A 27,635-nucleotide genomic window follows, 5' to 3' on the forward strand; every position below is an offset into this window, starting at 1 on the left:
AGACCAGAAAGTCCTGCTGAGGTTCTCCCTTAGAGAAAACAGTAATAATTTGTACTGATGCAGCACTTTAAAGTTTACAAATCATTTTAAATACCTTAACTCATTTAAGCCTCATAACTGTGAGACATTACAAGTACTATCTTCATTTTACAGATAAAGTAAAGATAGAAAGAATTAAGAAACCTCTTGATGAGGGTAAAAGGGGACAGTATAAAAGCGGGCTTGAAGTGTAACATCAAAAAAACTAAGATCTTGGCAACTGGTCCCATCACTTCCTGGCAAACAGAGGGAGAGGAAACGGAAGCAATGCCAGATTTTATATTCTTGGGCTCAAAGATCACTGCAAACAGTGATTTAGCCATGAAATTAAAGGAAACTTGGGTCTTGGAAGGAAAACTATGGCAAATGTGGATAGGATCCTACAAAGCCAAGACATCACCTTGCTGACAAAGGTCCGGAGTTGAAGCTATGGTTTTTCCAGTGGCATTGTGTGGCTGTGAGAATTGGATTATAAGGACAACAGTGCACTCCATAATCGATGTTTTCAAATTGTGGTGCTGAGAATACTCAAAGTCCCTTGGATGGCAAGGAGGTCAAATCAGACAATTCTTAGAAATTAAATTTAGGCTATTCACTAGAAGGGCAAATGCTGAGGCTTAAATATTTTGACCATATAACAAGAAGGTGGAACTCAATAGAAAAGACTCTGATGTTGGGAAAGATTAATGGCATAAGAAGGAGGGGCCAGCAGAGGATGAGATGGATAGACAGTGTCATGGAAACAACAAACATGAACTTGGACAGACTGAGAGATAGTAAAGGATAGAAGGACCTGGCACGCCATTGTCCATGGAGGTTAGACATGATTGAATGAGTGAGCAACAACAAAAGGCAACAGAAATCAGAGAAATAGTTAACATCCCCACCCACAGCACTGTAAGGGTTTGCAGAGCACTCTCCATAGGTGATCTCATTTGATTTGCATAAAGATCCAGTGTGGTTAAGTGCTTTTTCTTATGTCCAATTTACAGATGAGGAAACTGAGGCTGAGAAGTTATGTGACTTGCTCAGGGATGGGATATGAACAGAGCTCTTCCTGACTCTGTTACACTACATTGCCCTCTGACATGAAGAATCACAATATTGTTTCCAGAGACTCCTAATCTTGAAGGAATTCACAAGTCAGGTAGCAAATCAACCTGCAAGAGGATGTTAGACCTAAACTGCCCCTGCCACCCTGGAGCTTGGATTCCCTATCATCTGCAAGGTGTTGCTGCAGCAGCGGCGGCGGTGTGTTCTGACTGGAGAACCATGCCTTTGGCAGATGTGAGAGGCCTCCTCCATCATGTGCACACCATCCTGAGGGGGAGTCTGGCAGAAGCTAGGCAGATGGGCAGATCAGCCTGAGCCCCGACTCTCCCTCCTTCCTCCCCCAGGGTTCACAGCAGCAGAGATGTGAGAAAAGGTTAGGAGGAAAGCTGGGGCTACATTCTTAGTTCTCTGAGGGGCCCTCCTCCTTACAGGATCTCCAGAGAGGACTCAGCCTCCTAAATGCACCATTCGATGAAGTCCACAAACCTTTACTAAAAGCCTCCTCAATGCAAATTGGAAGTTTTTGATACAAAGATGAAAGGGGATGTTTCCTTTCCATCAAGGAGCTTATAATCTAATAAGGAAAATATGATATGTATGGGAATAAGTCTCAGATAGGGACTAGACATGTAGTCATGCTGGCACTGGGAACAATGAGGAAGAAACTCCTTCTACTGATGAAGGTTGGCACCTCATTTATAGCTTGTCTTAGAGAACTCCCTAGGGCTCTGAGATTAAGTGATGTGCCTGGGGTCACCCAGCTACTAGGTATCCCAGCTCTCCATCCACTATGTTACACATTTGAAATAAGAGAGAGTATATACTAAGGGAAAAGGAAAGGTCCAGAATGCATCTAAGGAGGGAGAGCTGGCATCTGAGGTTTCCTAGAGAAGATAGCACCTGGGCTAGGCCTGGAAAGGAGAGAGAGAGGGGGCACAAGCCTGGCATGGGTCTGAGGGACCACATGAAGGGAAGTATGGATGGTGAGGTAAGCTAGGCAGATCAGAGAGGGCCCTAACATGAAATGCCACGTGGGAGAGTTTGTATGTTATCCTACAGGTTACTGGAAACTATTTATGGTTTTTGAGATGGGGAACGACAGGGCAAAGTTTCTGCATTAATAACCTCAGCACTGGAGAAAGATGGGGATGGATAGAGAGGCCTGAGAATCACCTGCCTAGTGGTGATAACTGAATAGAGGGGAGTGTTGAGATGGGTCAAGACTGAGTAAGGACAGAACCTCTACAGGACGCCCACGCTTGGGTGGGTCCAGAGAAAGATGAGCCAGGGAGGATGGCCAGGAATGAGCCAGTTGGGTAAGAGTGCCTGGAATTTCTTTGCAGAGAAAAAACCTTTGCATAATCAAGAGGAAAAAAAATTATAATTCGCTAAATTTGTAATTAAAATGAATCTCTCCTATATGGGAGTTGTATACCCCCTGGAAATGTTTCTAAGCCTGCTTGGTTTAGACCCACTCTTATCCTCATAGCAAAACAAACAAATGGGGAATGAAGCTGATGAAGATTCCTTGAATGCCATTAACCATGAACTTGTCCAGGACTTTTCAATTTATCTTTCAAAACCAGGGGCTTGAAAATCTAATGGAAGTCTAATGGAACCAATGAACCTCTACTTCAGAATAAGGTTTTTTAATGCATTAAATAAAGTACATAGGGTAAAAAAAAGGAAACAGATTCTATTAAAATTGTTATCTAAATAAATTTAATATTTTCTTTAAAACAAGGTATCATTTCTTGACTTCTGAACTAGTTATATAAATAAACAAATTTAAAACTTTCTTTAAAAGAACAAAGTATCATATTTCTTGCCTTCTCAATGGGTGGGAGAAGAAATTTGGAACTGAAAATAAATACATGACTATTTACCAAAAATATTATTTTATACATTATAGATTATTAATATAATTGTTGTTTAGTTGCTTTCAGTCATGTCTACCCTTAATGACCCCACTTGGGATTTTCTTGGCAGTGTAGTGTAACAGAGTCAGGAAGAGCTCTGTTCATATCCCATCCCTTTCTTTGCCATTTCCCCCTCCAGCTCATTTCATAGATGAAGAAACTGAGGCAAGTAGGGTTAAGTGACTTGTGTGCTAATAAGTGTCTGAGCCAGATTTGAACACAGGAAGATGAGTCCTCCCAACTCTAGGCCTGGCACTCTCTCCACTGTGCCATCCAACTGCTCCTCAATATGCTACATTATACATATTATCTAAATATGTACATATGTGAGCATCACACATGTATATGTGGGCAACTTCCCAGAACTCTCACTCTAAGCCCAGCACCAACAAAAGAGGCATCTTCCATGGGCCCAGATAGGCATGACTAGCCAGCCCAGGGCTTCCTTTCAGAGATGTTTTTTTTTTTGCCCTTGAGAGGGATGGTGCCCTGGTGAGCAGTGGGCTGGAGTAGTCCTCAGGAAATCTGACATCCATTCTAGGTTCACAGATCTGCAGTTGGAGGATCCTTAGAAGTATCCCAAGGCTGACAACTTCATTTTACAGAACAGGAAACTGAGGCCTGGGGGTTAGATACTTGTCCAAAGTTCTCTAGGTAGAATCAGGGATGAGATTTGAATCCAGCTCCTCTGACTGCTGAAGAGTTAAAGTTCTACCTCTTCTCACCAGCTCCATGACCAAGGGTAAGTTAGCTGTCTGAGACTCAGTTTCTATAATGGTGTTCCACAAAGGAGCCCTGTGAGCAGTTAGGTCCTTCACCCACAGGGAAAGGCTGAGTGCTTGGAGGGTTGTGCTTGGGGGGCAGGAGGGTGGGATGGCCCAGGTAAGTCACTCATCTGTAAAATGCAAATGGAAGCAGTCCCTACCTCCTAGCTGTTTGTCTAGATTGGATAATAACCTAAGGCAGGATTCAAACCCAAGTCTTGCTGTACTATAGTTCACCTTTCAGACCATATTCCCAAAATGACCTGGCTTCTAGTCCTGACTCTGATGGACTGTGGGGCCCTGGGCAAGTCACTCTCAGGGCTCTTAAGCCATACTCCAAGACTATAAATTGTGTGTACAGGAGTACATTGGCACTGGAGGCAACAAGGTGGATGAATGGACCTGGAGTAAGGAAGACCTGAGTTCAAACTTGACCTCAGACACTTAATAGCTGTGACCCTGGGCAAGTCACTTCACCCTGTTTCCTCATCTGTAAAATGAACTGGAGAAGGAAAAGGCAAATAGATGTAATAGCAGCTACCTCCCAGAGTTGCTGTGAAGATCAAGTGAGATAATAATTATAAATTATAAATTAAAATAATTATAATTAGAACAATGCCTAGATCACAGTAAGTTCTATATAGATGTGTTAACTGTTGTTGTTCTAGTCCCTAAATCTGCCACAGGTTGGAGTGGTGCTTTGCAAACTTTAAATCACCACAGAAATGCTCATTATTATTTGGTCATACTATTTATAATATGAAATTGAACTTTGCAAGTTGATGCCATTCTTCCCAATAAAATCCTCAATCTGACTTAAATGGTTATTTTCAGGGTTTAACCCAAAATTTCTGAAGGCAACAATAGGAAGGAAGAATAACTTGCTCTGCTGGGCCTTGGCCTCTGCTGGAGGCAGCCGGGAACCAGGGCAGCCTCCTCTTCTGTCCTGCCCCCTCCAGTGGCCTGTAATACCTACTGCATCAGAACAAATGCCAGCCAGGCAGGCCGACTACACTGACTTAACCTACTGCCCCAGGGGCAGGATGAGAGGCTCAGCTTAAAGCAGCCCAGAGCTCCAAACCCACCCTTGAGCCAGGTCAGCTATACTTGGGTCACTCTACTTCCAACCCCACCACAGGGGGGCTGTCTGCACGCTGAAACAAATCTCCCCAACTCATCTTGGGAGAAGGCTGGGTGGGATCTCCTAATATGTTCTTCCACCATATAGAAGTAAAGATGGCCCCAGAAAACATTTCATTTCTTTACAAGTATTTCCTGGTTGGCACAGGAAAGCTCAAAAGTCACATTTCATTAATCATAAAGCAGTCTTTTCATCCCCCACATCTGTAAAAACTCCTCTCTCTTTTCCATTTGGCAATCAGATTTGCAAATTTCTTTTTGCCAGAATTAAAGATCTCTCAATGGTTCTGTATAGGAAAATATTCACTGGTTTTTTGGACTGGGCAGCATGACGCTGAGGCAAAGATGTTTTGAATTAAGACACCCCATGTGCCCAATAAGACTTCTCATCCAATGAAAAAAAAAATCACCCCCTGAAATCCCTCTTTCTCAGATCCTAACTCTCTACACAGACAAGGCAGAGGAGACCAAATGTGTTTGAAGTAAAATGCAGCCTCACCCAGAGGCCTCTGAAAGGAGTGGCAGGACAGGGCAACAGGGGTTACCTTCAATAAATTCTGGATGCTGACATGAATGCCTATGTTCTCAGGGAGAACTGTTCATTGTTCCCCTAAAATATATAGCCAATAACTGTCTCTTCATTCAGATTTAACTGGAAAGGCAGCTTTCACAAAAGCTCTTTCCCCACTTTCTAGTAAAAGGAGGTGTGACCCAATGAGAGTAGACAAACAGGATTCAGGAATCCCTGAATGAATTCAGTAGCCTCTAGGGGTTCCCCAGGAAGGTGGGAAACCATAATGGATTGCGGCTCAGAAGATGTGAATTCTAATTCTAGTTCTGCTACTTACTATATTATGTTACTTGGGTATGTCATTAAACTTTCCAAGATTCAGTTTTTGCATCTGTTAAAAACTGAGAGGGATAATATTGGAGGCAAGACTGAAATTAAAATTTCCTGACTGCCAATCCAATGCTCTTTCCCTGGCACTAGAATGTTATATCCTTGCTTGACAGGGAGGTGATGGATCCAGATAAGAGGGTTATGGATTGACCATTGTGGGAGTCAAAGGTACAAGACAAAATCAATTGAACAGAGTAGTCAATTTAGGTTAAGGGTCTATAAATGAATTAATTGATGAGAATCTAATGCTAATTGGATTTAATTGGATGCTGTCTGATAAAGAGCTCAGTTCTAGAGGTGAATGAACCATCCATTCACCCATCATCCATCCATTCAACCACCCACCCACCCACCCATCTAGCCACCCACCTATCCACAGTCATCCATTCATCCTTCCATCCATCTATTTATCCATTCATCCACATCCTTTAAAGGGAAAGTTTGCTCCTTTCCTTGGAATGAAGAGTACCATAACAGTCAGCAGTCCTTATAACCCTCTTTTCAGAGGGTTAGTGAGGTAAAAACTATTTTCATAATATTATTAAGATACATTTCCCTACTGTCCTGCTCAACTACTTATCTGTATGAGCCTGGATTCTCTTCATTTACTTAACCAAAATAATATACTACAAGAGACTGAATGTGGAAAAACAGATAAGAATCCAACTACCTTCTATTATGCTGAACATGAAAGAGATTTGTAAAAATAAGTAAACTGATGACTCCTCTTTCACTATTTTTTGAAAAGTATAGGTTTTAAAAAATAAAAATGTTTCTTATATGAGTAATGGGGTTATTATTATTTAAAATCTATTAGTAAATACTTTAGAATTATATCAGTTTTAATTTCCAAAATGGTAAACATTAATAGATATATGCAACATATAATAAACAAAAATTCTCTGGGGTTCTCAATAAATAAAGAGTACAAAGTTTCAGAACCACTGCTACAGGCAGATCAGATAAGGAAGGGGAAAAAAGTAAGTTTTGGATGTCAGTCTAAAGCCTTATAAGAGAGTTATGGGAGACTTAGAAGGAAATTAAATGTGGTGAGAAGGATTAGATAAATAAAGAGGGAAACTAGAATATTAAAAAACAACCCACAGGTTAGGTGGGAATGTCAAGGTTGGATGATTGCTTTCATGTTTAATAAATCTCCCATACTTCTACCCAATTTTCCCACAAAGCAATGAGCAATTCTCCAGTTGAGTGGCATGTCTGTTTTCTTGTCACACAGTTGCCAATTCAGACTTTCCTGGCTTAGCAGATGGAGCAGTGTCCAGGATGGTTGGGTCACAGCTACTCACCAGATTTCCCTGAAGCCACTCTTTTATGTAGGCTGCAGTGTGCTCTGGGATTTGACCCCGGAGGGTTTCTCTTTCCTTAGGATCTCCCAGCATCTCCAGGGCCAGTTTCAGATCTTCAACGAGATGAAGTACTGGGAACACATTCATGTATGGGGATTGGGAGGGCAGTCCAACATCATAGGCACCATTGTTATGTTCAGCAGCTGATTTGGTACCTGTAACAGAGGAGAGGAGTGGAGGTTAAGCCTTATTGATTTGGATGTCTGCAGCTTGAATAAAGAACACAAATGTCTGTTAAAAATGAGACAAACCAATGTCTTCATAGAGAATTCCTAATTCCCAGATGGAATTGTATAAAAGTTTTTTCCCTGAGCTTTCCCCAAAAGAAGGAATTTCCCAAAAAATGTTCAAAATTAAGATAGACTAGGATCCTATGAGTATGGGAGCACCTACCCTCCCCATCGCTGATTCCAGCCCAGCCCTTACAGTCACCATCCAACATTTGAGGACAGCTGTCCTCACAAAAGCCAGGCAAATTAAATGAGCTAAGTAAGATATTTGCAGAAGGAATGAGGGTAGGAGAGAGGAAGAGGGAAGAGACTAGAGAGAGCATTTGCCAGGAATGTCATCACTACTCCTATGGACCACCATTTTCAAATTCTTATCTAGGTAGCGCAGGACCCTGAATCCAAGAGCCTTGGGAATGATAATGCTTCTGGTCCATCGCCCTCAACTGCCATCCTAGGAAACAAATTCCATGAACAACAACTCCTGCATCTGCTACTGCCACACCTACTGAAAACCACCAAAGTCTTGGGCAATGTCAAATGATGATGATGATGACAACATGTACACAGCACATACTATGTCTAAATACTTAATTACTATCTCATTTGATCTTCACAATATCCCTGGGGAGGTAGATGCTGTTATTATTCCCCTTTTACAGATGAGGAAACTGAGGCAAACAGAAAGTTGACTTTCCTAGGGTCACACAGCTAGAAAGATTCTGAACCTAGATCTTAATGACTTTAAGCCCGATGCTCTATCCATGGGCCACTCAGCTACTGTCCCATCTGCTTTGCTACTGTACCCTGAGGACCTTGGGACCTTTTTGCCTGATTTACAGTGGAAACTTTTCATGTGTTGTCTCACATGAATGTAAGTAAGCTCTTTGTATCTGGCAGGCAGCACAATGCTTGCTTAATAAATACTGTGTTTATTCATTCAAAGACACAAGTCCTCACATCAAATCCCTAGGGATCACTAATTATTAAAAAATTTTTTTTATCTTGATCTTAAACAATAGGTTGCCAGTCAATTAATAATTATTGAGATACATTGGAGATTTGTGAGTTTTGTTGAATGCAGGGAGTGGTGTGCTGGTAAATGCTTAGTCACAAGCTCTCTTGAGGAAAGAAAATGTAGTAGGACATGCTTTTAAGTTCAGAATAAAATAAATAAAATTCCAAAAAAATAATTATTGAGAGTCTACTATGTCTCAAGGATCAGTGCTAATGATTGGGAACAGAAAAAGGAGCAAGGCTGTTCTTGCTTTCAAGAAGTACAAATCTCTAATGGAAGGAGGCAACATGCCAACATTAACACAGTGTTATGCATAGGATAAATCGGAGCATTTCTGTTGGATTCTCCCCAGATTACAGAATCTAAATGGAGATGTAGTACCTCAGGGTTCTCTTCTCTTTCTCTTAGACTACCCTTTTTGTTGATGATTCTCAAATCCACCTTTCCTGCCCCAATTTCTCTGATGACCTCCAAGTTGGTATCTCTAGCTGCCTTTACAGACATCTCATACTGGGAGTTCAATGTTCATCTTAAGACTCCTTATCTTTCCCTCTCTCCTCCTGGACTCCTCACCATCTCACTCCCCATATCCAAGTTGCTCTCACTGACCAGCAAATACATCATCACACCATCTCTCCAGTCCTCCCCCTTCTCTCCTCTGACATTGACACTTCACTTGTGCAGACCCTCTTCACCTTACACCATTATTGTACCTGGTGGAGGGTCTATTTGTCTCTTGTCCCTTCCCATCCTCCATTAGATCAATACAGATCTGATCATGTCACTCTCCTACTCAAAATCTAGTGGCTCCCCATTGCCTCTAGGAACAAATACAAAATGCTCTGTTTAGCATGCAAAGCCCTTCATAACCTAGCTGGTTCCTAGTCTTCTTACACCTTCCTCATCCATTCATATTCTTTATTCTAGGAATAATTTGCCTCTTGGCTGTTCTAGAAACAAGATACTCATCTCTGAGCTCTGGTATTTTCTCTGGTGGTCCCCATGCCTGGAACTCCCCCTCCTCCTTTTTCCTTGGCTTCCTTAAAGTCCCAACTAAAAATCCTCTCTTCTCCAGAAAGCCTTCTTCTGTGGTCCTGATTAATTCCAGTGATTTCCCTCTTTCAATGTTTTTCTATTTATCCTTTTTATAGTTTGCTTCCTATAAATTTGCTTTCCTGTAGTCTTCCCCCATTAGAATGGAATAAGCTTCTTTAGGGCAGGGATTATCCTTTGCCTCTTTATTTTTCCAGCTTTTAGTCTCTCTTATAGCAGGCTGTAGAATGAAGTGAACAGAACCAGTAGAACAACGTTTATAATATCAATGTAAAATAAACAACTCTGAAAGACCTAAGAGGTTTTATCAGTGCAAACACCAAGATGATTCTAGAGGACCCACCATGAAGAAAGCCTTCCACTCTGACAGGAGTGATGGGCCACATCCTTATAGAAAGAGACACATGTTTGGATGTGGTCACAGTGAGAATTTGGAGCTTGACTCACTTTTCTGAGAGTCCATTTTTTTCTGAACCCTCTTTTTTAGCTGTTCTAGTTATATCAAGGACTATATCTCCAACCTAAAACTCCTCCCAAATTTCTCTCTTAGAAAAGTGTATAGAATAAAAGTTAAGGCCTTTCTTTTAGAAAGGATTTAAATGTGATAACCTAATCTGTTCTAGTCAAGATAGGATCAAGGCCTCTCCCACCTATTTGAAGGAGAGTTCTCTTTTTTATTCAAGATTAAGATATTGCTTACAGGGATGAAACTTATTTCAGTCCTAAAGGACTGGTCCAGGAAGGAACTGAGTACTGAAAATAGTAATTATTTTCAAATATTAACCTCAAACTATATTTTATATATATATATATATATATTATCCTTTTCCTTTTGCTAGAATTTTATGCTATCTCAAATAGTCTGTGGACAGAAAGACATATTAGAGGGCATAGGGACAACATCACATATCTCTTTATGCTTGAATTTAGACTGTTAAATTTAATTAATCTTTTTCAAGAAGAATTGAGTCTAAAAGTTCACAGTACAGTACTACTATCACCCCCCCAATATTTATTTCCAGGACTTTTTTTTTGGGGGGGGAAGAGATGATAGGAAGGAGAAAAAATAAATGCTACATTTTTAGAAATAATTTAAATATTTATTATATCACATATTTAATATGAAATTTTCAAACCTCTCATTTTCGGATTCCTTCTAAACATCTTTTGAGTCATTTCTATAAATTTAAAAAATGCTTCAATGACTTTTTCCCTATTTTCTTGGTGTTAACCCTACCTTTTCTCTTAACTCTCTCCCTACCTCCTAAGTCTCCCCAAATATTTTAACAAATATGCAGCTAAGCAACCCCCACATTAGTTGCTTGTCTCATTTTGCATCTTAAAATGATGAAAAAGGTGGGGTAGCATGCTTCATATCATTTGGACCCCTGGAATCAGATCAATACTCTTTTTTTAGTGAAATGTAGCTAGACTAAATTTCAGCAGGAAAAATCTTCTATTAATATCAGATCAGAGAAAAAATACACAAATGAACTGGAACCTGAAATCAAGAGGTTATCTTGTCAAGTATAAGAAGATATGACAAAATTATTGAAAGGATGTTGGTATTTGGATAATAAAAATGTCTGAATGAACTAAATTAATTTCATATTTCTATACTCATGATTAGTAAAATCTAGAATTTATTTCCTTTTTTATTGCATAATGGTAGTAACAAGGATAAGGACTATAGGAGCTGAAAAAAATTGGGAACACTTTTCCTAGGAGCATGTATCTACAAGTAGTTCAATTGTTCTAGTTGTGTCCAACTCTTTATGATTTCATTTGCAGTTTTCTTGACAGCTACAGGAGTAGTTTGCCATTTCCTTTTCTAGTTCATTTTACAGGTGAGGAAATCGAGGCAAAGACCATTAGGCGACTTGAGCAGGGAGTCATCCAGCTGAATGTCTGAGACCAAATCAGGTTTTCTTGACTCTAGGTCTGGAGCTCTATTCACTCTGCTCTCCAGAAAGGGTGCCAGGGCTAGCAGAAGCTTCCCAAACAGCAGCAAATAAATATCAAGTGGACAAAGCACCTATTTTAACAAGGTGAATGGGGGGGGGGGGGTCAAAGGTAGTATCAGAAAACCAGAGGAGCTAAGGAATAAAGTCCAGGAAAAGTGATGGTTCAAGATGGAGGTCAGTTGAAAGATAGAAATACAAAGTCCTTCTGATGAATTCCATTAAAGAAGCTGCTAATCTAGAGTTAGTTCAGGGAGACCTAGTGTCAGTCTTAGGGAAAAAGCTAATATGCCAGTACTAGAAGGCCAGGGCATTTCAGAAAGTAAGCATTCATTCAAATTCAACAACCATTTCCTATTGAATTAAATGGAAGAACCTAATGAGAAATGACAACTAACGTGGTCATCTGAAGTTCTGTTCATTATTACATTTAAAAAAGTCTGATATTACCTGAAGTGTTCCTCATCCTTGGGCCTTTGTGTTGGCTGTTCCCCATACCAAAAGACTCTATCTCTGTCATCACCAGTGTCTTCTATCTGGCCTGGGTGGCCAGTAAAGTTCAACTCAAATCCCAGCTCTGGCAAAAGGCCTAACCAGGTACTCCCCACCCCTCAGAGGAGGCCTAACAGGGCACTCCCCACCCCTCATTGTCTTCTACTTATACTGTATTCTAGGAAGTGCTCCTAAGTATTTGCATATTATTTCTTCCATAACAAGGCGAATTCCCTGAGGTTAGAAACCAAATTTTTACCTTTCTAGGTATCCCTACCAACAAGTATATAATGGATGGCTTTTTCACTGACCACCCTAACAGCTCAGCAAGTAAAAGGTAAGGAAGTTCCTTTTCATTTTTCTTTCTTAGGATCAGGTTGAGTCATTATAATTTTGTAACATTCAATTTCAGTAGTTTTGTTGTTGCCATCGACTCTCACAATCACTGAAGAAAGGGTTTTCCTGGTTTTATTTCATATCCTTTTATATAGATAATTTGGCAGCTAGGTGTTTCAGTGGATAGAGCACAGGATCTGGAGTCAGCCAGGAAGAACTAAGTTCAAATGTGACCCCAAGCACTTACTAGCTGTATGAGCCTGGGCAAGTCACTTAACCCAGTATGCCTCAAGTTTCCTCATCTGTAAAATGGAGAAGAAAATAGCAAACCACTCCAGGAGCTTTGCCAAAGAAAGCCCAAATGGAGTCATGAAGAGTCAGACACAACTGAAAAAAAAAAAAAACCCAAACGACTGAACAACAAAGCTATTTTCATGCTTCTTAAAGTTCTTCAAATCTCACATCACAGTAACATGATGCTACATTTGTGTATCACAACATATTTAGCTAATTATGAACAAAATACTGGTTTAATTAATTGATGAACATCAATTTTGCTTCCATTTCTTTGCTATCACAAGAAGAGCTGCTATAAATATTTTATTATATACTAGGCCTTTATTTTTTATCATTTATCTCTTTGGAGTATATACCTCTGAATGGTGATGATGATGTTTAGCCTTTGTTCTGGAAGAAGACCATTACCAGGGATAGTGATGCCATGACAAGCACATGAATGGATTTGAGTGTGTGTGGTGTGTGTGTGTGTGTGTGTGTGTGTGTGTGTGTGTGTGTGTGGTGGGGGATTTCTATGCTAAGTCACCAGCCTCACTTTGTCAACTCCAGAGCCATTTAGGTCCAATGGTCAAAAATGAATTAGGACTGGGGCTGAATGGAATCACTGGCTCAGAGGGCATGGATATTTTAGTTACCAACCTCACATGATTCCAAATTCAGAATGATTAGAGCATTTCACAGTTCTATCAACAAGTACACTGGTGAGCTCATCTTTTCACAACCCCTCCAATGACTATTTCTACAATTGGTCATTTTTGCCAACTAGCTGGCTGTAACATGAAACCTTGGAGTCATTCTTCCAAGTTAGGCTGTCTCTCATAGGATTGTTAATTGTTTGCTTCAATAGCACATATACTAGAACTGGAACTGGTACTGTATTGCCCTGCGCAAGGCTGACACACAAATTCAAGGGAAGGGTAGCAGTGTTTGTTCTCCTGGGGTGCAAGTTGATAGAGCACGATCTGGAGTCAGGAGCACCCGAATTCAAATCCAATTTCAAACATAGGACACTCAGTTGTGTGACCTTGTGTAAGTCACTTAACCCAGACTGTCTCCATCCAGGGCCATCTGTATATAATCTTCCTGGCCACTGGACCCAGTTGGCTCTGGAGAAGAAATTAAGGCTAGTGACTTAACACAGCCCTTTCCCCTCCACCCCTCAAATTCATGTACTTGTCATGGAATCACCTTCCTAATGTCTTCTTAGAGAATGAAGGACAAACATTTTGCAGTTTTTCTTTTGAGAAGTATTTAACCATGTCTTTTGATCCCTTTTATTTTAGGGAATGAAGACAGTATTTAAAAAATGAAATCATAACTCATTATTAGTGCAGCTGTTTTTCCTTTTAAGTATATAATGAATTTAATAATGAACTTTCAAAGCTATCCTGCTAGGGGCGGCTGGGTGGCACAGTGGATAGAGCCACGGCCCTGGAGTACCTGGGCTCAAATCCAGTCTCAGACACTTAATAATTACCTAGCTGAGTGGCCTTGGGCAAGCCATTTAACCCCATTTGCCTTGCAAAACCTAAAAATAAAATAAAATAAAATAAAAAAACCAAAACTATCCTGCTTATCTGTGTTTCTTTCTGGTCTTTTGTTCTTTTCTGGGCATCTAAAAATACTTCCATGTCCCTCTTTTCCCTTTTTTGGGGAGGTGGGGTGGGGGAGCAAGTCTCTCAAGTGCTCCCTTCCCAACCAAAATTATTTTTTAACAAATATATAATCATGCAAAATAAATTCCCAGATAGTCTAAATCAAATTGGGTGTATCATTCTGGATCATCACCTCTCTGACAGGAGTAAGGTAGGATGCTTCACCCGCAGTCCTTAAGAACTGTGATTTGCCATTGCATTAAACACATTTCCTAAGTCTTTCAAAATTGTTTCCTAAGACCATAGAGTTATTGTGTAAAGTGTTCTCTGGTTCAGAATCAGATATTTTCAAGTCAACTGAACTGACCAGACTCCTCCTCATGCCTTCATTTATAGTGACCAGAAACTGGACTTTCATCTCATTCCACTTTGCACCTGCTGCTCTGCCTGGCTTCAAGTCCATGGAGCATGATATACCCCACCCTGGGTGTCCTTGGTATTCCCCTTTCCTGCCTCCTTTGGTGTGTTGTCTCTCCCTTTAGATTGTAAGCTTCTTGAGGGCAGGGTCTTTTTTTTTCCCTTATCAATTGTATCCCAGGACCTAACACAGTACCTGGCCTAATAAATGTTCTGGATTGAACTGAATTCAACTGTACTTCAGGCTTACTTCTTGTAACAATCTGATCAATTCAACGTGATTATCCCCAAGTCCTGAAATGCTGATGTAGTGTATGTAGGGAAAGCTGACTCAAAGACTGGGGTCTTTTGAGCTGAACTTTTTCAGCAGTATCTATTTGTAGAAAAAAATTCAACAAAGGTTTGTGTAGGCTGGAATCAATCTCTGCTGATCATTTTTTTTTTTCCTGAGGGAGGTCAGAGACAGCTAGCCTGGTTCCTGACTGACTCCATCCCTAGGGAACTTGGTATCCTAGTTAGAAATCACTCTGGTGGTTTGTCTTTGGACACTGGACTTGATGGGGATGGGAAAATTCATTTTGATTGCGGTGATGCCAATATTATAGGAAAAATCCAGAAGGTAGTACCAGCTGTTCCCTGAACCTTCCTTACTAGGCAAGCTCATTGTTATTTCATCCATGAGGAGGCCAAAAGCAAAGAACTTCCAGTAGGTCAGGAGGTGGGGCAGTCTGATCTTTGCAACTGTGGTCTGAAGAGTTTTCCTGCAGAACACATTATTTGGGCCCAGTACAGCAAACAACGGAGTATCTCGCAGGCCCTTGGCCCTGAAGGACAGGGTCAGAGCTGGCTATTCATCTTCATCATTGCATATAACATGCAACAGCCTAGAGAATGTAAGCTCCTGGAGGGCAGGGTCTATTCCATTTTTTTTTTTTGTCTTTGAATTTACTGTTTCTTGCACATTGCAAACACTATATTGTTCAGATTATAATTTTTTAAACTTAATCCCCTCTTCTCTTCATCTCTCTCTCTCTCTAGGTTTTTGCAAGGCAAATGGGGTTAAGTGGCTTGGCCAAGGTCACCTAGCCACCCCTCTCTTCATCTCTTAAATCAATTTAATGAACTTTAAAGGTGTACTACCTATTGTACTAAGCACTAAAGGAGCAAAAGACAGTCCCTGGCCTCAAGGAGTTTACAATCTCATGGAAGAGACAACATGAATAAAGAGGAAATAATGAAAAGCAGGAAAGTACTGGAATTAATAAGGGTTCTGGAAGGCTTCATGTAGAAGGTGGGATTTAGTTGGGACTTAAAGGAGTCAGAGAGGTCAATGGTCAGAGTGAAGGAAGGAGATCTCTTCAAAAATTAGGTTTTCTTGCTAACTGGGTCTTACTCAATTTCTGACTTTCTTACCTGGCCACCATCTGCCCATAAGATGATGATGCCATCCCATCCACCTGACCTGTTCCCTCCCAGAGTGCAGGGACCATCATAACAACTGCTAAAATGTCACCTTATTTTAAATATGGAATCAGATGAGCCATCTGACCCCCAGAAATGGTCTTGTGTGATGGTTTCAACATTTGACTTAGTGATCTTTCTTTGCTGAAAAATCAAAGCACACAGATACAGTCAATATTTGTCCTGAAACTGTTTTGTCAAAAATGTACTTTACCCTGAGGGTAAGGATAAGGAAATTCACAATCAGTTTTCCTTCATAAAGATGGATGTTGAATAAAGCAGAGACCTTGCCTCTAAATGGACATTCCAGAAGAGTTTGTATCCCTGACCTGTGTAGGACAAAAGTGTAGCTCTGGTGTATCTGGCAAAACTAATCCCTGCTTCTCTGGGGAGGGAAGAGGGTGGAGATGGGTCAGGAATGCTGGATAAAATGTCACTTTTTTGGATATCTTGGTTAGTTTAGCTGAGCTATTTTCCTCAGTCTTTGGGAGAGGAAAAAGGAGAATATGTTGGGGAATGTGGGTGATATAAAAACAAAATGTATCAATTCAAATTTATTTTAAAAAATTTTGGATAAGAGATTAAGCCACTTTTAATAGGAATGTCTCAGGTTTTTTTTTTTTGTTACCCCTAGTGAATGATGAGTGGCTCATTCCCCATTCCCTTCAAATTTTATTTCAAAGTAGTAAATACTAAATTATTATCATGTTTACATCCTTCTTATTTTGACAAATGGGTAGAGATCTATTTTATCCTGAAATATGAAGATGGCCATTCAGGAATGAGAGACTACAACTAGATATCTGAGATTCTTGAACTTGCTTAGAAAAGCAAACACTTGAACACTTGGGTGCTTCCCATATCAGATTATAGCTAAAGGGTAGAAAAGAGTCAGGAACATTCATCTTCCTGAGTTGAGTTCAAATCTAGCCTTAGACACTACCTGGCTTAATAATGTTTGTGAGCTGCAGAAGGAAAAAATGGCAAAACACTCCAGAATCTTTGCCAAGAAAAAACCAAATGAGATCATGGAAAGTAAGACAAGAATGGAAAATGGCTTAACAGGGGTTAGGACATAATGGACAAGAATGATATAGGATAAAAAAGACAAAGTAGAAAGATCACACTGATTGTGGAGGTAGAATACCTGGGTTCAAATTCTGCCTCTTAGGCTTATATTGGTGTGACCTTGATCAAGTCACTTTAATTCCCTAGACCAAGTTTCTCATTGGCAAAATGGGAAGATTGGGCAGGTCTTGAGGACCCATTCTGACTCCAGATGTTTGATCTTAAGATAAAGTACTTAAGATAAAGAGTTTTAAGCAGTACCTATGGAGGGAATACTTAAATGATAAGATCAAGGATCCTGTAAATTATATTTACACTAAACAACTTCAGATAGTCTTAGTTCTAAGACAAAACCATATGGTTTCCCACTCAAAAGTGAGGATCAGGAAAACTTAAGGCTTCCCCTCTTTTCTGGAAGGAGAGGAAATAAAAGAAGAGTTTTGGAAAAATATAATGACAAAGACCATAACTTCAATAATCCATGTCCCCAAAATTCTTTATATGACTCTCCTTGTATGCCTCACTGTAAAGCTGAAGTAGACTTGGGGTCCCTTGACTGCTGATTATGATTTCAAGTAACCTGTCTGTAGTGGAGGCAGAGGATAACAACAGCTGATCTTTACCTATCACTCAAATATATGCAAAGCGCTTTACACATAGGATCTTATGTGTTATGTTTGCATATATGTACATATATATTTCTATTATTACACTTCCAACAAAATTTATGTATTAAGGAGCAATTTGAGCATAACTTTAATTTTAGATTTGTTTATACATGATTTCATCTTCAAGGAAAAGAGTGCTTAGAAAACAGCACCCCTTCACAATAGCTCACAAGCTGCAACCCTTCTAAATATTCATTTCCAAAAGTAAACCAGAATTTTTTCAAGGTAAAGTGCTGTATTATTGTATCTTTTGTGGTGCAGTAGGACTTATGGGCAAAGGAGGGTTGGTCCTATCCTCTCCACTCTCCTATCTTCTAATAAGGCCAAGGCCTCTAGTCCTGGAGGGCTTGTCCAGGCTCCTCATCTTGCCCACAGCTTTTGAACTTTTCCAGTCCAGTCCTCTGGCAAAATTGGGGGTAGAGAATAGGGTGGGGAGCCCAGGCCTAAGACAACAGGAAACAAAGGGTAGTTCTACTATATTTTAGTGAGGTCTACCACATCTGGTGTGAGGGCTTGCTCAGTCCTTTTCAGGGCTGCTCATTCACCTTTGGCATGTATCTGATTCACCTAATTCTTACCAGTGGTTCCAAGAAGCCGATGCATTGGTAGCAGCTACACCCCAGTAAATCATCTTGGCAGATGGGCTAAACCAGGCTGAGAATACCAAAGAGGCCTCAAACCTGTCAGTGAGGTACGGGGATACCTACCCCAAGCATGTGAAGACTTTCCCTGGCAGAATGGGCAGATGATAACAATTTGTTCCAATGGCCATGAAGCTGGCTGACCCTGGAGAGTGTTTAGAGCCAAAGAAGCCAAGACCATCCACTGCATCCTAGCCCATGGCCAGTCCTCTTGACTTTTGCCCTGCCACTGGACTTCAATGACTCAAGAAGAGAGAGTCAGGCCATTGACCATACAACTCTACCTCACTTCAATCCAATTCATTCACAAGTCAAGACATCAACCGGGATGTTATTGGCCCTCTTCAAAATGAAGGGCAAATAACAACATAGTTTATGTAATTCTTAACAATTTGACAAGTATAAAACTGTTCTACTCTTTTAAAATAGTTCCCATCTTTTTTCTGTCATTGAAGTTTTTGACTGTTGTGCCCAATCTCCTTTTCTCCATAAGTTCTGTGGTTTTCTTTATTTTACATAGTGAAGTAGTTTTTTTTTTTAATACATATATCAAGTTATAATGAAACTGACCTTATATAGCACAGGGAGAGAGAATTAAGTGGCTCAGTGAATAGCAGTCAAGAAGACCTGAGTTCAAGTTTTGCCTTAGATATCAGTGATGTGACTGGGCAGGTGTCAATGTCTTCAATTGTACATTGGGAACTATAAGTAGCTAATAATAGCAACCTACCTCTCAGGGTGGTTGTGAGGATGAAATGAGATAAGATCAAATGTAAAGTGTTAGTAAATCTTAAAAATGCTCAACAAATGCTATTATTATTATTATTATTATTATTATGATAATCTCATTACAACCATGAGATACTGATAACAAATGGTATCATTCCCTAGGTGTAGATAGGTGGCTTAGTGGAGAGAGTCCTGGTTTGGATCCAGGAAGATTCATTTTTTCTGAGTTCAAATCTGGCCTCAGACTCTTACTAACTGTGCTATCCTGGGTAAGTCAACTAATCCTTTTGGCCTCAGTTTCCCCATCTGTCAAATGAGCTGGAGAAGGAAATAGCAAACCACTCCAGTATCTTGTCAAGAAAACCTCAAATAGGGGCAGTTAGGTAGTGCAGTAGATAGAGCACCAGTCCTGGAGTCAGGAGTACCTGAGTTCAAGTCCAACCTCTGACATTTAATAATTGCCTAGCTGTGTGGCCTTGGGCAAGCCACTTAGCCCCATTGTCTTGCAAAAAAAAACCTACTAAAAAAAAAGAAAACCTCAAATGAAGAGTGGGATACAAATGAACAACAATCAATCTCTACTTTATAGATGGAAGGAACAGAGGCTCAGAGTCATAGTTTTGCCCATGCTCAGTCAGTTTTAAGTGTGAGAGATTTTTGTTCTTAGGACTCCATATAAAGCTTTCTGTGTGCTGTGTCTTTAACTGATATGAAAGAACTGAGTTTGAGGAACTAGGAATTATTCTTCCTCTTTCAGGAAATAAAGGGAGAATTATTAACATTTTCAGGAGCTGAGGAAAAACAAAAGACTTCACTATCTCTAGCTTTGAGAAGAATGGACCCCACTCTCTAAGATTCATACCCTTAAGAGACTTTGTCATACAGTAGGGCAGAGTAGAACTGTCTTTTGTGAACACAGGAATGATCTGTGAGTGAGCTAGATCATTCTGATTGTTTTTGAGGTGAGTGTATCACTGATTTTATTGGATTTCAACGAACAAACATTTATTTTCTCTCACTCCAGCTTCATCCATCTCCCAAACTGGCCATGCTCCAAAATCTAAGTCTCATTCTGCATTTTACTAAGTTATTAGTAAATGTTTATACACTTGAACTGATCACAGGTTTAAGAGGGGCCTAAGGTCATCCATCCTTAAACTTTATAATCAATCACTCAAGGAAAGTTTTAAATTGCCTTGCTTGGAGAGGCTCCAGAACTGAAACTCAAGCCCAGCCTCGAATTGTCAAATGCATTCTAATTTCTGCTCTTATCGTTGCTGTCTTCTCTCTGTATTTAAAAGGTTTGTGATTTCTCTCTCTTCCTTTTTTTCCCTTGGTTCAGATGGAGAAAAATTATCTAAACAATTATATAATCATGAGTGGGGCTCCCCAACCAAGCATGCAATCAGGTCTCCTGAGAGGTTTTGTAGAGTACATAAATGAGTCTTAAGGCTTGCCTAGGTGGGCAGATCCCCAAAGGGGCATGAGGTTGCCATCTCTGTTGTTTGAATCCTCATATCCAGCTGACCCCCATCACCAATCTTGACCTGCAGTCATTCACACTACCTATATTGTCTTAGAATCCTGTTGCAGGGCCATTCCCCCATCTTCTATCATTCCTGAGCTATGATGAATTCTCCTGCGTTAGAACTTCTGAGTATCAGCAGATAAAACCACAAAGGGGATCTTATTAAAGCCACCATAAATTTGTGGTATATAACCTCTACCAAACTCCTAACTACTATTTAATAAGTTTTTTTTGGACTCTTTCTTTCTGCACGCTCTACACATTCCCTACAGCAATTTTTTTTCTTTTATCTTCTTAAAATGAACCTCTATGTATTGACCCTGTGCCTCCCCCCACTACACTGAGAAGACTGGAACCCCTACATGACTGATCCTTTTTTTATTGATTTATTTGCTTTTTATTAGGTGCTGGCTGTGGGCCAGTCATCTTGTTAAAGGCTGAAAGTACAAAGAAAGGCAAAAATAGTCCCTGCTTCATCAACTGCCTGGTACTGGTTAAGAAACAGAGTAATGGGTCAGTGGATTAGGGGAGTAAGTGATGGCAGCAAGCTACTATTTGACAAACCCAACAACATCAGCTTCTGGGATAAGTACTCACTATTTGACAAAAATTGTTGGGAAAATTGGAAGGTAGTATGGAAAAACTAGGCATAGATTCACATCTCATACACTATACCAAAATAAGGTCAAAATGGGTACAGGATTTAGACATAAAGGGTGACACCATAGATAAATTAATAGACCAAGAAATACTCTATCAGATATATTTTTTTTGTTTTGTTTTGTTTTTGCAAGGCAATGGGGTTAAGTGGCTTGCCCAAGGCCACACAGCTAGGTAATTATTAAGTGTCTGAGGCCAGATTTGAATTCAGGTACTCCTGATTCCAGGGTCGGTGCTCTATCCACTGTGCCACCTAGCTGCCCTCTATCAGATATATGGAAAGGGGATAAATTTATGACCAAACAAGAATTAGAGTACGTTATAAAACTGCAAAATGAATGATTTTGACTATATTAAATTAAAAAGGTTTTGCATTAATAAAATCAATGCTGCCAAAATTATAAGGAAACCAGAAAGGTGGGGAAACAATCTTCACAACTAGGAGTTCTGATAAAGGTCTCATTTCTAAAATATTTAGAGAATTATACTAAATTTATAAGGTCACAAGTCATTCCCCAATTGATAAATGGTCAAAGGATATGAATAGGCAGTTTTGAAATGAAGAAATTAAAACTATGCATAATCATATGAAAAAATGTTCCAAATCATTATTGATTAGAAAAATGCAACAACAAGGAGGTATCGCCTCACACCTATCAGATTGAACAAATTAAGAAAAAGGGAAAAAGATAAATGTTGGAGAGACTATGGGAGGATTAGGGACACTGATGCATTGCTGGCAGAGGTGTGGATGGATCCAACCTTTCTGGATCACTATGGAACTATGCCCAAAGAGCAATAAAACTGTTCACACCCTTTGAACAAGAAATTCCAATTCTAGGTCTATATCCAGAAGAAATTATAAAAAATGGGAAACGCCCTACATGTTCCAACATATTCACAGTAGCTCTTTTTGTAGTGGCAAGAATTGGAAGTTGAGGGGGATTCCCATCAAATGTGGAATGGCTAAACAAGTTATGGTACATGAATACTCTCGTTCTATAAGAAACCATAAATGGTTGGACTCTAGAGAAGCATGGAATGACTTATAGGATCTGATGCTGAGTGCAGGGAGCAGAACCAAGAGAACAATGTACACATTAACAACAACACTGTGAGATGATCAACCTTGATGGAAACAGCTCCTCTCAGTAGTTCAGAGAGCTAGGACAACTGTATTAGACTGGCTATTGACAATGTTATCCCCTTCCAGAGGAAGAAAAACAAACAAAACATAACAAAATAAAGAAAAACCAACCCTTCAGAATCTGATGAACACTTATGTATCTCTTTCCCTTAATCCTAATTCCTTGTATAGAAAATGACTAATATGTAAACATGTTTATCCAAAATATGTATGTACAATGATAACCTGATTGTTCATCTCTCAGGAGAAGGGAGTGGGAAAGGAGGGTGGAAGAAAATTTTCTAACTTAAATATATACACGTGCATATAGAAAAAAAAGTAAATAAATAAACAAACGAATGACTAAATGAATTTAAAAATAGTCCCTGCTTTCTAAGTGCTTATATTCTAATGGGGAGGTAACCTGCAAATACCCATGTATACACATGATCTATATAATGTAAGGAGAGGCAAAGCTCAGAGGAAAAGACCGAGGAGAAGAGAGGGCTGGGAAGCCCTTGAAGTTGAGGGTATTTGAGCTGAGTCTTAAGGAAGTCAGGGAAACCAGATGTCCTACAATAGAGATGGAACATTGAGTGTGAGGAACAGCAGACAGTCCAGGGGTAGCTGGGTCATGGAAGATGTGGATGGGAGTCAGTAGGGGAATAGAAGTTACAGATGTATTCAGAGTAGATGGAAGGTTTTTGTTGAGATAGATTTTTCATTTAGCATATATTCTCTTGGTGCTACTTTCTTTGCATCATTTCAAGCTATCTGATGTTTTTCTAATCTTTTTACAATCACTATTTCTTAGTGTTCAGTAATATTTAACTGTATCTATCATTGTTCCATATGGATACTTCCTGAGCTTTGTTTTACTCTCTCTCACTCCCATTGTCCAAAAATGTCTCATTTTGAATCTGGAGTTTATCTTCTCTTTCGGGCAGTGGGCAGCACATTTTATCACTGGTTCTCTAGAAGTACAGTGGCGCACTGTATTCATTACAGTTACTATGGTTTTGTAAGCTGTTTTTCTCTACAATGTTATTTTTATTGCATAGGTAATTTTTTTGATTCTGCTGACTTCATTAGGCATGATTTCATATATATCAACCTATATTCTGCTTTATTTTTCTTAAGTCACTATTGCTTATTTGCACTACTGAAGAGATATCAAAAATGACTGGTGCCAGCAATACTCTCAAGTGGGACTGAACCCAGATTAAAATGTAATTTGGAAATATTTAAAATGGATAAAAATAAAACACAGATATTAATAACATGAAATTCTGAGTTAGGATGCTGCCTATAGTGAACCTTACGTAGTGGCCTATATAAGATCTTTGAGGGCAGGGAGGTGGTGCATTGGACCTTTTTTTTTGTCCACTCACTTTACAGAAGAGGAAACTGAGGCAAACAGCTAAGTAAGTATCATATCAGATGAGTTATCCTGACTCCAGACCTAGGTCTTCATAATGACATACTAACAAATAATCTTTCCTTCACCTTTCTGTCCCATCCAGCTACTTTTCCATCTTTCTCCTTCATTTTGGATAGAAGGATCATGAAGATCTGGGTTCAAATCCTGCCTCGGACACTTAGTAGTAGTGTGACCTTCAAAGCAATTATTTCCCAGGGTTTTTGTGAAGATAAAATAAGAAAATATTTGTAAAGAGTCTTGTACCTACATATTTTGGATAAACATGTTTACATATTAGTCATTTTTGGTATGAGGAATTAGGATTAAGGGAAAAAAATACATAAGAGATAATTTTTATAGTGTTCATCAGATTTTGAAGGGTTGGTTTTTCATTTTTCTTTTTTTTCTTTGTTTTTCTTCCTCTAGATGGGGATAACATTGTCCAAAGCTGTTCTAATATGGTTGTCCTAGCTCTCTGAACTGAAAATATTTGTAAAGGGTTAAATAAATGGTAGTTGTTAATTATTATTAGCTGCCAATCTTTTTTTTTGTTTCTGCTATTTGCTATGAACTGTTGAAATTTGACAACCCCAGGAGGCCTCTGTTGATTCCTCTACATTCAACAGGCATTTGTTTTTCAAATTTTAGTTTTTTTTCTCAATTTAACATATAAAATGATTACATATACAAAGCAGGGTAGGAAAAGGTTCTGTATAAAACTGTGATTCTATTATATATGATCTGCTATTTCTTCAACAAGCATTTGTTAAATATCTACGATATATCACACACTGCTAGTAGGTACTGGAGATATAAGAATGGAAATGAAATGATACCTATTCTAAAGAAGCTGCTGCTCGAATGGCCAGTCATGACTTTCTCTTTAGTGTATGCCATACTTTCCTTTTTGGATTTAAGTGAGGCAGAGTGAGGGGGCAGCTAGGTAGCACAGTGGATAGAGCATCAACCTGGAGTCAGGAAGACCTACCTGAGTTCAAATTCAGCCTAAGACACTTAATGGCCTCACTGTGTGACCTTGGGCAAGTCACTTAACCCCACTGCCTTAAATAAATAAAATTTTTTAAAAAATTAGTGAGGCAGAGCCATGTCAAGTCTTCAGTCTCTCTCTTCCAGAGTCACTGAAGTCCAAGGGATGGGACAAACATCAAGATGACTGGCTGTGACTTGGGATAGTGACCTGGACATCTCTATTCTGACCCACAATGTCTGCTTCGGCTGCTTTGGACTTAAATCCAATTCATGAGCAAGTCAAGACATCACCTGTGATGTTACTGGTCCTCTTTGAAAAACGAAGGATGAACAATAATTTGCCTTTTTTAAGTCTAATGTGCTAAAAGTATAATCCTATGTATTATAGTTCCCTCTGTTTAGGATTTATCAGACCCTAGCTTGTACAGAAGCTCTATGAGGGGAAAGAAGTACATATTTCTTATGTAAATGTTGTTTCTTTTACATACAATGTGAAGTTAATATTTATTGAAAGAATGGATGGATTAGCTTTGAAGTCAAACATCTAGAATGGATCTCTTTAAATTTTTTAATGCCAGATTTTTCTTACCATTCCAATTTTCTTGAATAGAAAAACCATTACTTTTGTTTAAAAAGGTTTCAGGGGGGGCGGCTAGGTGGTGTAGTAGATAAAGCACTGGCCTTGGAGTCAGGAGTACCTGGGTTCAAATCTGGTCTCAGACACTTAATAATTATCTAGCTGTGTGGCCTTGAGCAAGCCACTTAACCCCATTTGCCTTGGAAAAACCTAAAAAAAAAAAAAAAGGTTTCAGGAGCACTGGGTCCTGAGTCCAACATTAACTAACACTACCTAGTTCTGTGAGTATCACAAATAAGTCCCAGGTCTGTCTGAAGCCTTAATATCCACATTTTTAAAAAGAGGGGAAGGCATGGAATAATCTCTAAGTTCCCTTCTAGCTCTGAAATTCTATGATTCTATTATACTAATTGTTAGTTTACTTTAGCAAAGGGCATAATTATCTTGGAATATATTTTGCAAGTAAACTCATGGCTCTGGGCCTGCTGGGAGCTGCTCAGCTGCCCACAGAATTGTGCAGATTCAGCAATCTGAGGTTGATACAGCTTGGTTTAGAACAGCATCCTGTCATTTGTAAAGGACCTTTCCTCCCTTAGTTCTTGCCCAGTACTTGATTTGAGCCACTCACATTCTTAGGATGACAGAGTCATAAATGCAGCTTTAGAAGTGACCTGAAAAACTTCTCATTTGCTAAGTGACTGGACCAGCCTTTTCATTTTATGAAAATATTATTTTGTGTTAAGACTGTTCAAGAGGAAATAAGGTATAGTGGAAAGAGAACTGGCCTCAAATGCCATTTCTGATCTACACTGGCATTGTGACTGTGGACAGGTCACTCAGCTCCTCAGAGCTCTGGGTCAGAGATTCCAAACAGGTCTTACTGAATCAGATTAAAATGGAACTCAGAATTCTTGAACAAAATAAAGAAAAATACAGAAAAATAAAGACATTGGTAACATGTGGTTTTCTATGTGCTGGCAGGGATCTTTATGTAGAGTTTTGTTGTTTGGTCATTTCAATCTTGTCTGGCTCTCTGTGATTCCATTGGGGTTTTCTTGGGGTTTACTGTTTCCTTCTCCTCATCTTCTTACAGATGAGGAAACTAAGGTAACAGGGTTAAATGTCTTTCTGACGGTCGCAGAGCTAGTAAAAATTAATTCAGGAAGATGGGTCTTCCTGACTTCAGATCCAGCACTACCCATTGTGCCACCTAGGAAGAGGAAGGATTAAAAATAAATATAACCCCAAAAGGAGGGCCACTGAAACTTTTAATTTTAAGAAGAAAACAGAAGGAAGTACAGAAGGAAGTGTAGATAAGAGGGGCAGTTTTGAAAGTGATGTATGGAATAATTGCATACCTTTTAAAATTAAGTATGAAATGGATTTTTGTGGTTTCATAGATAATCCTATTTTTTGTTCTGTTTTGTAGTATGGAAATACTCTTTCATTTTAAAAATGAAAACATTTATTCCTTGCAGAATTTTTTTTTGATGTTTCTTTATTTTTCTTTGAAACCTTTATGCCAGCCCAGGAGGAAAGATACTTCCCCAGAGTTACACAGTTATTCCTTATTTTTATCTCCATTGTGTCCTTCTTGGCTTCACCAAATGGTGAGATACCTGAGTTATAAAGTCTATTCCAGTGATGGCAGCACTCCTGGATAGGAGGTCTGACCCACATGGACATAACCACCACTTAAGTGTTTTAATAATGACAGATGAAAAAAGTTCTGAGACCAAATATTGTGGGATAGGGTAAAGTAAGGGATATGGAAGCTATGGAAGCTCATGGTTTGAAAAGAGGTTGTATTGAATAATCCTCTCTCAACTCAAGTTTTGGTAAGCCTGTACTCTCTCCCTAGGCTAGGAGATAGAATGGTTGGCTTCAAGCAAGAGGGACTGAGTTCAAATCTCACCTCAAGCAGTTCCTGGCTGTGGGACCCTAAACCAGCTACTTTATTTCTGCAGCCTGTTTTCTTCTCTGTAAAACGAGAAATTTTCTGATGGTTCCCAATGTCCCTTTTAGCTTTAAATCTATGATTGTATAATCCTGCCTCCCTTTCCTCTTTCGTCAGGTTCCAACTGAGAACTATTGGACTAGATGAGAGCTGAGGATCACCAGCTTCCTGGCTGCTGCCCCAGGAGGCCTAATGTGGAAACTAAGTCAGGGAAGAGGAGGCTAGAAGATG

The 27,635-nt window shown here is 39.4% G+C and overlaps 1 protein-coding gene across 10 annotated transcripts in view; it reads right to left on the minus strand.

Moving 5' to 3' along the window:
- The window catches only part of PPFIBP2 (PPFIA binding protein 2), a 192,737-nt gene that overhangs the window by 104,588 nt on the left and 60,514 nt on the right, over positions 1-27,635 (minus strand). For all 10 annotated transcript variants that reach the window (XM_074230119.1, XM_074230121.1, XM_074230118.1 and 7 more), the window contains one exon: positions 7,124-7,338. In XM_074230119.1, the coding sequence (XP_074086220.1) occupies positions 7,124-7,338 (215 nt within the window). The remainder of the gene's footprint in view (positions 1-7,123; positions 7,339-27,635) is intronic.

Source organism: Macrotis lagotis, chromosome 3 (genome assembly GCF_037893015.1).
Source record: "Macrotis lagotis isolate mMagLag1 chromosome 3, bilby.v1.9.chrom.fasta, whole genome shotgun sequence".
NCBI lineage: Eukaryota > Metazoa > Chordata > Mammalia > Peramelemorphia > Peramelidae > Macrotis > Macrotis lagotis.